Below are 10,567 nucleotides of genomic sequence, written 5' to 3'. Positions count from 1 at the left end.
AAGCATCAGATAGAATAGAAACCAATCAAGCCTCTGATACCACTTATGGGTTTAGAGGAAAAGAAACATCCTATGTGCTCATGCAAAACCCTAAAGCTTGGATATAGGTTTCTCTATTGTACTTGCAATTCATCCAAGACTTGGATTCCCTTTCTAGCATACTATTAAAAACGAAATCTATAATAAACTAGTTTAGACAATAACTTTCAATAGTTGCAAGAATCCTTTGATCTTCAAGAAGCTCAGTGTCACAAGTGTAACACCTCTAATGACTCATAAACACCACAAGCAAGATGATGATGTTTAGGAGAGAGGATGAGAGGCTAGAAATCGGCTCCAAGCTTTCAAGGGATCAAGTGACCGATTTTGCAATCCCTAGGCGTCTTTATATACTTGTGTTGCTAGGGTTTTAGTAAAAACCCTAATTGGATAACTTAGGTCCTAGCAGCTTGGGAATCTTATGGAATAAGTCCTCTATGGCCGAAATTAGAATGGGCTTCCACTCCTAATTTCGTCCACCTCATATCTAGGAAGATCCACAGCCCAAAAACCAACTATCACACAATTGACAGTTTCACTCCCCTTTATTTAATTAATCTCTTTTAGTCACAAAATTAATTCTTGAGTAATATTAATTAAACTATATGATTTCTCCTTTAATATATTATTCACATAATATATTAATAAACCATAATAACCTCTCTCTTTCCATTAATCATCCTATCCAGTTGTTTTGGTGAAGGCAACCCAAAAGGACCATGCACAACTGGGTCAAGTACATACCAAATATAGTTACAGACTTAGACACTAATCTAACATGACACCTTTGCGTCGTGGTGGGGGTGGTGTGGGTTGAGTTTTGAGAACCATCTTTTCTTTTTCGAGTCATCCATGTAAGACCTTGTTTATTAAGTAAATAAATAAATTAATTTATGAATGTATAGTAGCCCTAAAATAAATAATTATATAGCAAGGTGTTGGTATCAGGGAGCTAATTGTCACAATTTTAGAGATTGGGGGTTAAAAGTGTAAAATCCAGACTTAATTTGTAAGTATTATTGAAGACAAAGACTAAATGGTAACTTCTGGGACTTCGTTTGAAGAGATTTTGGAGGCTAAGGGGTTGTTTGGTAAATTAGGGATCGAATTTGAGAGGAATTATGGAAGAAGAGGTGTAAATTGTAAATATTGTAACTAAATTGTAATGGGTTTTAATGCTGAGGACTGAAAGGGTAAATTATGGGTTAGTTTCAATAATATGTAACGAACCAAATTTGCAAAAGAAAATTTTCAATTTTAATTAATCAAACCATTCCTACAAACCATGAAATCCCAAAACAATTGCCTTCAAACCCACATTCATTACAACGTTATTTAAAAAACACATCAGAGTGTCCCAAAAAATGTAACATCCGGAATCCCAGGTATATTATTCTAATATTTTGTTTTTGGAATTTGTGAAGGAACTCGACGAGTTGATGCTTAGACTCGCCGAGTAGGGTTGCGGTTGATCATCCGGGTTCGCGTTGGACTCAGCGAGTCCATGAGTGGACTCGGCGAGTCCACACTATTTAATGAAACCCTAATCCTCCGGGGTTGGAGCCTATTTAAGGGTACTCTTAGCCTTCCATTGCGGCTACCAGTCCCTTGAGAGCACCCTAAGTGAGATAGATCGTTTGGGAGGAAGGAGAAGCCATATTTGACCTTTCTATCTTTGGTTTAGCAAGAAGAAGGTGATCAAGAGCAAGAGGAGACTGAAGGAGGTGTGGTTCTAGTGGTTTCAGAGTTCAGAGACTTCAACTTGAGGTATTTATTCATACCTTCTTCAATTTTGGTATTGATACCTAGAGTTAGGGTTTTCTAACCTCCTTTGAGGATGTTTATGTGGAGCACTTGGTCCCTTATCGAGTTTATGCTTTGGATCTGGACTCAAAGAGGTCCAGAGACCTTAATCCTTGGAGCTTTATGAGTTATCTTGAGAGTTATGAGCCTAGGATGCAATTTTTAGGGCTAAATCTCCAAATGATACCATCTAGATGATATATGAGTGTCAAGGTCTGGACTTTACGTGATTATTATGTTCGGGAAGGACAGATCTATGGATTTGAGAAACAGATCTGACCTCAGGAGGTCAATGGAGTTTGTGCATGGCATGTACTCGCCGAGTTGTTCTTGAGACTCGGCGAGTTGAGTCGGGGTAGCCCCGATTCTTACCTAGGGATTCGTCGAGTAAAGGGAGGGACTCGACGTGTTAAATGGGACTAAAGAGTTAAGTGGACACAGGTGGACTCGCCGAGTTGCCCAAGTGCACTCGCTGAGTCGGGTCAAAGTTTGACCGTTGACTTTGGTTGACTTTTAGGGTTTGGTTAACAATGAGGGCCTTTGAGCCAAAGGAGGGGTAAAATGGTCTTTTACCCTTCCGAGGGTGCTTAGAGAGAGTAGAGTCTAGCTCTGAGAGTTATATTTATGAGAGTTTTACTTTGTGTGTTTAGGCGGAGGCTAGATCGTATTTCTACAGAGTCAGTGATTTACTGGGACATATGAGGTGAGTCTTCTCACTATACTTTTCCTTGAGTTGTAATTAGAGTTATGTGCCAGAGTTATCGTATGCTATTATGTGATGTGTTATACTGCATTGTTTCTATGTGGTTTATATCATGTGTATATCAGAGTATATCAGAGTTAGAACCGAAAGGTTCACAGAGTTAGGACCAGAGAGTCCACAGAATTAGGGCAAAACACCCACCAATACTTCATTTTTATGCTGAAAAAGGACCAAGGGACCTTAGATCTATCATGTCCATCCTCTAGAGTATTATTGAAGACAAAGACTAAATGGTAACTTTTGGGACTTCGTTTGAAGAGATTTTGGAGGCTAAGGGGTTGTTTAGTAAATTAGGGATCGAATTTGAGAGGAATTATGGAAGCAGGGGTGTAAATTGTAAATATTGTACCTAAATTGTAATGGGTTTTAATTCTGAGGGCTGAAAGGGTAAATTATAGGTTAGTTTCAAAAATATGCAACGACCCAAATTGTATGATGAAAATTTTCAATTTTAATTAATCAAACCATTCCCACAAACCATGAAATCCCAAAACAATTGTTTTCAAATCCACATTCATTACAACTTTATTTAAAAAAAAACATCAGAATGTCCTAAAAAATGTCGGTGAGAGATTGCATGCCGCGCCATCAAGCCTTTCCCTTGCCCTTGTGCTAAGATGTACCTGAAACAAATCCACAAACTGTAAGCTAATGCTTAGTGAGTGTGACAACCCGACATTTCGAGACAATATAATGTAACACCAGTCAAACTTAGGTCAAAATTTAACTTTCCTAAAATCTTATTTGAGTTAAATAAAGTGGTAGGAATCGTATCAAGGTTTTCGTACATATAAAGAACACTAAAATCCGAGTTATAATGAAGAAGTTACGACTAATCTAAGATTCACAGCAAAAACCGGCAACACTGATAGACATAAAACGTGAAGTTTCAATACAATATTTTTTATCCTTAGGTGTCTAAATGAAAGTCGTAGATTTCGTTAAACCATTAGCATGCATAAAAAGAACGCCCAAATCTGACTTCGTAAGAGGAAATTATGATTTTTCTAAGTTCCGAAGTGGCAGTAGACAGCTAAAAACTCGAAACAGTGATCGAGTGATTTATGGCCGACACAACCGAAACGAGAATCGAAGATCTCATCAATGGTAGCACAACGGTATAAAGTCTGACAGAAACGAACATCGGATGAAGAAGTTATGGATTTTAAACGGACTTTTCGTGTCCCGTCCTATTAAAAATATATAACTAAAAATAAATTCAAAATTAGCCAACGAAGTCTAAATGAAATTTGTAGAGTATTTTCTCACCTTCGCGTGGATATAAAGAACGTCAAAATCGGAGCTTGTATACGAAAGTTACAGATTTTACAAGTCCGTGGCACACATACCGAGACGATTTACGCCCAACGTACCCTCGTACGCCCAACGTACTCGGATGCTAGGCTCCGGTTCGTCCACGTCGCTTCGATGCTTCACCCAAGGATGCGGTAAGTGATGACGTCGCGTACGCCCAGCGTACCCTCTCCAGTACACCCCGCGTACGCGAGGCTTTCAGCCCCTATAAAAGGGATGCGAGGGTGCCGAACATTTTTGCTCAATTCTTCTCTTTCTCGTGCCGAAGCTCCATGTTTAAACCCTCGGAGCCATCCCGAAGTCCCAATTTTCATATCCAAGTTGGGAAGGAAGTTTTATGCTCCCGAGATTCTCTAGAATCCCGAGAAATCCGCTTTCTCGAGTAGAAGTTCTGCTCGGTTTTCGTCTCGCTTTCTTCAGTCTATCAAGTGAGTTCATACCCTTACAACTATATTTTCAAATACTTTATAAATGATTTTATACACTTTTAAGGGGGGTGGGGGTGGGGGGGGGGGGAATACAAGAAAACATACGATTATCCTCGTGCGAAAAACATCAATCTTTTGCTATACTTGCTGTTAATTAATCAATCATATTGGATTTATAACTAGTATACAAATGGATTTACTACATGTTTAGCTGTTTTACCAAACAAATTACTTCAAATGACTTTCTCAAGCTTTTATACATGTTTAAAACTCTTTAACAAACTGTCTTACATACTGTCTGTTTCCTTTGAAAGCCTGTTACAATTGTGTTTCAAACAAAAGATTTGTTATACTTTAAACTGTTCTTATCAAACAAACTACTTTCAAATCGTTTTATAAACTGACATCAAGTTATCATTTCTTCGTTATTAATCTTTTAAAAAGTATTACAAAACTTCTTTTATACTTTTATATTGTAAAATGCCTGCCCATATACGCATAGCTATATAAGTAATGTTTAAAGGACTTAGGACGGCTAGCTTGCTTTATTTCTTTTTCCTCGTTGGGATGTGGCCTTAGGACATCGGTTATTCGTCCGAATGTCGTCTAAATATTAGTTATATATATATATATATATATATATATATATATATATATATATATATATATATATCATGTATACATATATAGACATAAAAGTTCCGTCAGTTGGTTCAGTACCTTCGGGTAGTAAAGGCATACTTCGGTTATACACGTACAATACTAGTAACCATAATAGGTATAGTTAGGAGATACTACTTACTATTCCAAATACAAGGAATCACACAATAGTCAGTTATTTCATGAGTCTAAACTCATACATTACATACTATATGACATACGAACACATTACATACTATATGAAGGGATACGATTACATAGATAGTTTACTAGCTATTCATGAAATTTTACGTACTACAAGTACCATATCAAAGAGATATTTTCATATACAAGAACGAATGAACATTTTCATACGTAAATCTGTTTTATACTAAATGGTTAATTAGGTTTTGTTTTGATGTTGACAACTTGGGGATATGTCAGCCAGTAGCCTGAGATTTATTTGTGGGACTTCAGCAGTGCGAGGTGAGTTTTCTTTCAGTAGGCCGGCCCATATATGTGATACTTTAGTAGCTGAGTGTGGTCTGGGCCTGAATCTCATAGTATCCGAGTGTGGGCGGGGCCCAAATCTCGTAGTATTATTTGATTATGGATATGATTACCTTTTCAAGAAACCAGTTGGGAAATTCGGTCTTTTCGTCACTTTCAGGATGTTCAGATTTGAATTTTCTATATTGATGAATATATATATATATATATATATATATATATATATATATATATATATATATTAAATTGATGAATGGAAAAAAGTAACAATAAATAATGAAAGACAATTAAGAGTAAGAACACTTACTCGATGTATTGTCTGACTTCTTGACAACTATTCAATATAAACCATTCAATATTACGTTTCTCCGTTATATCAAGATGTTTGATTTGCGTTGCGCTCGTCGGTCGACACTTGGACTTAAACATCCAAAACTTTGTTTTTTCATTGACAACGTCTTCGTTTCTTTCAAGGCGATTGACATCTCGAAGGTACATCGAACACAATATCAAATCTTCTTCAGCAATATAACCTTCTGCTATACAACCTTCCGGCCTCGCCTTATTTCTGACATAGTGTTTTAGTTTTTTCATATACCACCGACTCTCTTTACAAACGGGACAAACTTGCAATGACTTGTGTTCCTTCCAGATGAGAAAACAATTGTTTTTGCACACGTGAATTGACTCGTACCCCAAACCTAACTTCTTCAGTTTCTTTTTTGCTAAATTATATGAACGGGGAACCTTGTTGTCTGGTGGAAATGCTGAATGCAACAACTCAAGGAGTTGCTATTAAGTTGGTTTTATAATTGATTTAATTTGATTTTATAAAGGTAACTTAATTTGATTATAATAGTAAATTAATTAGATTTTATAATTAACTTAATATTTTTTTATTAGTTTAATTTATTAAACTAATTTTATTTTATTTTAATATTAACATTAACTTGATTTTAAAACTACTTTTAAGTTGATTTTACAATTAATTTATTATTTTTTTAATGTTTTTTAAATTAAATTAATTTTATTCTATAATTAAATTAAAATTACTAAAAGTACATTGCTATTAATAACCTAATTAAAGCTAAAGTTGTAATGACCAACAATAAGTCACTAAAAGTATGTTGCTATTAAGTTAGTTTTATAATTAATATAATTTGATTTTATAAAGGTAATTTAATTTGATTCTAAAGGTAAATTAATTAGATTTTATAATTAATTTAATATTTTCTTTTTTGTTATTAGTTTAATTTATTAAACTAACTTTATTTTATTTTAATTTTAACATTAACTTGATTTTAAAACTACTTTAAGTTGATTTTACAACTAATTTATTATTTTTTTAATTTTTTTTAAATTAATTTAATTTTATTCTATAATTAAATTAAAATTACTAGAAGTACGTTGCTATTAATAACCTAATTACAGCTAAAGTTGTAATGACCAACATTAAGTCACTAAAAGTATGTTGCTATTAAGTTGGACAAACATCAAGTCACTAACAAAATTAAGCACTTTGAAACCATATACAATACATTACGAGAAGTAAGTTGCTATTAATAACCTAATTAAGGTAAATGTATACATCCAATTTGCATATTTCAATTTCATCCAATTTCATACAATTAAGCCAAATGTATATATCCAATTTCATACAATTTTCATATTCCAATTTAATCCAATTTGCATATTCCAATTTCATTCAATTTCATACACTTAAGTCAAATGTATACATCTAATTTGCATATTCCAATTTCAACCAATTTCATACAATATATATATATATATATATATATATATATATATATATATATATATGTATGTATGTATGTATGTATGTATATATATATATATATATATATATATATATATATATATATATATATATATACACATCTAAATTTCATTTTAAAGCAATGTGGTATAAACATAAATTTCAATCCAACAAATGTATATATTCATGTAATTTTTTTTATACATCAATGTAATCTAAACATAAATTTTAAAATATACACAAAATGCATAATTAAATTCCCAAAAATCTGAAAAAACACACAAACCAACAAAATAATCCAACAAAATGCATAACCACTTCATATCTCAAAATACAAACATAATCACTCAATAAAATTGAAAAATACTCACAATTTATCATCTAAATTAAAACAAAAATAGAAAAATCATAAAAAAAGATGAGAAATTCGACCTTGGTTGGGGCAATTTCGGAATTTGGCTAAATGTCTCCGGTTTTTGGCTGTCTGGGGGGAAGGAGAGGCTAGCACCGGTCCAAGAAGCAATTCCTAGTCCACAAAGTTGGAAAAAATTCGTGATATTGAAGAAAGAAAGAGAGAAAAACGAGAGGAAGGTGGAAGGTAAGGAAAAAAATGGCAGAAAGGTAATCTGTGAAGGGGATATCTGCGTTTAGCATTAACGACGATGGGCTTTATCGGCGACGCTAGGACAATAATGGCGATACTAGGGCATTAGCGGCGAAAAGTGGAGGGAGAAGTCAGCGCGCCTTTCTGCTTTCCTCAACAACTGTTAGATCGAAAACAAATCGGACGGATTGGGTGAAAATGACGCTGATCACTAAATCAAAGCATTAGCGGCGATACCTAGCAATAGCAGCGACATGTAACGCATCATTTACATGTCGCCGCTATTGCTAGGTGTCGCCGCTAATACTTTGATTTCTTGTAGTGTTATCTACAGAACCTATTTTATAACTATATAAAAAATGAATTTGATTACAACACTTGCACAATATACTGTTTAAAATCCGACATTTTATGATGTACAATTAGACACTTAAATGTCATAAAAAAGTCTCTCTCTATCTCTCTCACACTCTCTCTCTCTCTCTCTCTCTCTCTCTCTCTATATATATATATATATATATATATATATATATATATATATATATATATGCTCCTTAACTTTTTCAATTTTATATTATAGTTATTTGATTCATATGATGTAATACTTTTATTTTATCGGACAAGATATAAACATTTACACCATTACTTATTTTAGAATGTTAAAAATAAAGAATTCATATTATCATAAAATATATTTATTTCAATATGTTTTAATTTCATACTAATATAGTATATGATTATTTGGATATTAAAACAAAAAATAATAACTCAAATTATAAAATTTGATTTTGTAATTATTGTAAAATAGGAGGAGAAGATCTAAAACATAAAGAAAGTCAATTTAAAATGATAAGAGTCAAGACGTGAGTAAGAATTATTAGTATATTTTTAGGTTGTCTAGGTGTGCCAATAAAATTACATTCGATTTTCAAAATATAGGAAATTAAAAATTGAGTGTTAAAACTTAAACGAAAAAGAAATAAGAAGTGTCCCTCGTTGTCCTCATCATCCGGAGAATGTTTGTGTTTTTACCGGTGATCACATAGAGAGAAACAAGGGAGTTAACTATAAAATTTCTTTTTCTTTTTTCCTTTCTCAATCAAACGCCACTTTTCCTTAAAAACATTATGAGTCTGATTGATATCATGTTTCGTGTCGATGCAATATGCAAGAAATATGAAAAGTACGACATTGATAAGCAACGTGAGCTCAACGCTTATGGAGATGATGCATTTGCCTCTCTACTCGCTTCCTTAGATTCTCAAATTGAAGCTGCTTTACGTGTACAATTAATCGCTAATTTATTTTGTGTTACTGTATAATTATCGTCTCAATTGAGTACCAGTTTTGAGTTTTGATCTCGTCTATTCTTTTTAGAAATCAGAAAAGGCATCGATGGAGACAAATAGAGCTACTGTAGTCGCCATGAACGCTGAGATTAGAAGAATGAAAGTTAGATTGATGGAAGAAGTACCCAAACTAGAAAAGCTTGCCAAAAAGAAGGTCTCGAATTGTCTTTCTTTTCTTCTATTAAACAATTACAACAAAGATCGATGACACACATTAATGGAGTTACGTACAGGTGAAAGGGTTATCAAGAGAGGAATTAATAGCTCGATGTGATGTGGTTCTTGCACTACCAGAGAGGATTCAAGAAATACCTGATGGAACCAGTACCACATTACTGTCAAATGCGTCTACATCTGCTACAAATAAGATTAAGTTTGATACAGGTTGCATGGCATGGATCCTTGTTAATTATTTTATGTTTATTATGTTTATTTAATTTTATTTCAACACATCATCCAGTAAGCGTAGATCGTATCTTTGGAGATAGTTATTTCCAACGAAGCGAAGAATCAAGCCAATTTAGATCAGAGTATGAAATGAGGAAGATAAAACAGGATGAAGGCTTAAACGTAATATCAGAAGGTCTTGATACACTCAAGAATTTAGCTCATGAAATGAACGAGGTTGTTTAATTGATCAATTAATTAGCCATCCTTATTTTACCTTTTCATCATTATATGTTAATAAACTATATTAGCTAAATACATAAAAACTTATGCAGGAATTAGATAAGCAAGTCCCCTTAATGGATGAAATCGAAGATAAGGTTGACAAAGTAACAAGTGATATTAGAAACACGAATGTGAAACTTAGGCAGACTCTTTTAAAGGTAATTAGTCATCTTAATTATGCTTGAAGTTTTTATGGAAAATTGGTGGTAGATCTTTGATGCATGTGTTTATGTGTACATGCAGGTGAGGTCTACACGCAACTTTATAATCGACATCATCTTATTATGTATAATTTTGGGCATCGCATCATATTTGTACAAGTATGTATTCAATATTCCGCAATTTTCTTTATATGTCATGCATATATCTAATTTAATGTAACTAAATACTTGCTTAAACAATATTGAGTACAGTTTGTTGGACGACTAAAGCGAAATGAAGTATTAAGAGGATAGCTTATGCACAACATTGAAGGATACAATTCAATTTTTGTTGTGTTCTCCTTCGGAATTTATTATTTTATTTTCTGACATGTTTAATATATCTTTAGAAATATTTGCTGACTTGTGGAGCTTAATTCTCGCTTTTAACTCATTGTTGCTCAAGAGACTAAGCCTCGTTACAACTCAGATTCGACATAAAATGCATCAAGGGTTAGTTTATTAGAGT

The 10,567-nt window shown here is 33.3% G+C and overlaps 1 protein-coding gene across 1 annotated transcript; it reads left to right on the top strand.

The window, feature by feature from the left end:
* Nucleotides 1-9,004: 9,004 nt before the first annotated feature.
* Nucleotides 9,005-10,327, top strand: LOC145036426 (syntaxin-71-like). The gene is made up of 7 exons (XM_078984871.1): nucleotides 9,005-9,160; nucleotides 9,255-9,380; nucleotides 9,460-9,610; nucleotides 9,687-9,850; nucleotides 9,949-10,056; nucleotides 10,142-10,218; nucleotides 10,312-10,327. Exons 1-7 carry the CDS (start codon nucleotides 9,005-9,007, stop codon nucleotides 10,325-10,327), a joined length of 798 nt encoding a protein of 265 aa, XP_078840997.1.
* The last annotated feature ends 240 nt before the right edge of the window (nucleotides 10,328-10,567 follow it).

Source organism: Lactuca saligna, chromosome 3 (assembly GCF_052625555.1).
Source record: "Lactuca saligna cultivar CGN05327 chromosome 3, ASM5262555v1, whole genome shotgun sequence".
Lineage (NCBI taxonomy): Eukaryota > Viridiplantae > Streptophyta > Magnoliopsida > Asterales > Asteraceae > Lactuca > Lactuca saligna.
The sequence above is the reverse complement of the archived record's forward strand: the minus strand, read 5'-3'. Positions and strand labels throughout refer to the sequence as shown.

What these genes read in the sequence shown, in the direction of transcription:
- LOC145036426 (XM_078984871.1), top strand. Translation starts at nt 9,005, where the DNA reads ATGAGTCTGATTGATATCATGTTTCGTGTCGATGCAATATGCAAGAAA. An exon ending in TAGCTCATGAAATGAACGAG is followed by an intron (nt 9,851 to 9,948) that starts GTTGTTTAATTG and finishes AAACTTATGCAG; the next exon opens with GAATTAGATAAGCAAGTCCC. An exon ending in TTAGGCAGACTCTTTTAAAG is followed by an intron (nt 10,057 to 10,141) that starts GTAATTAGTCAT and finishes GTGTACATGCAG; the next exon opens with GTGAGGTCTACACGCAACTT.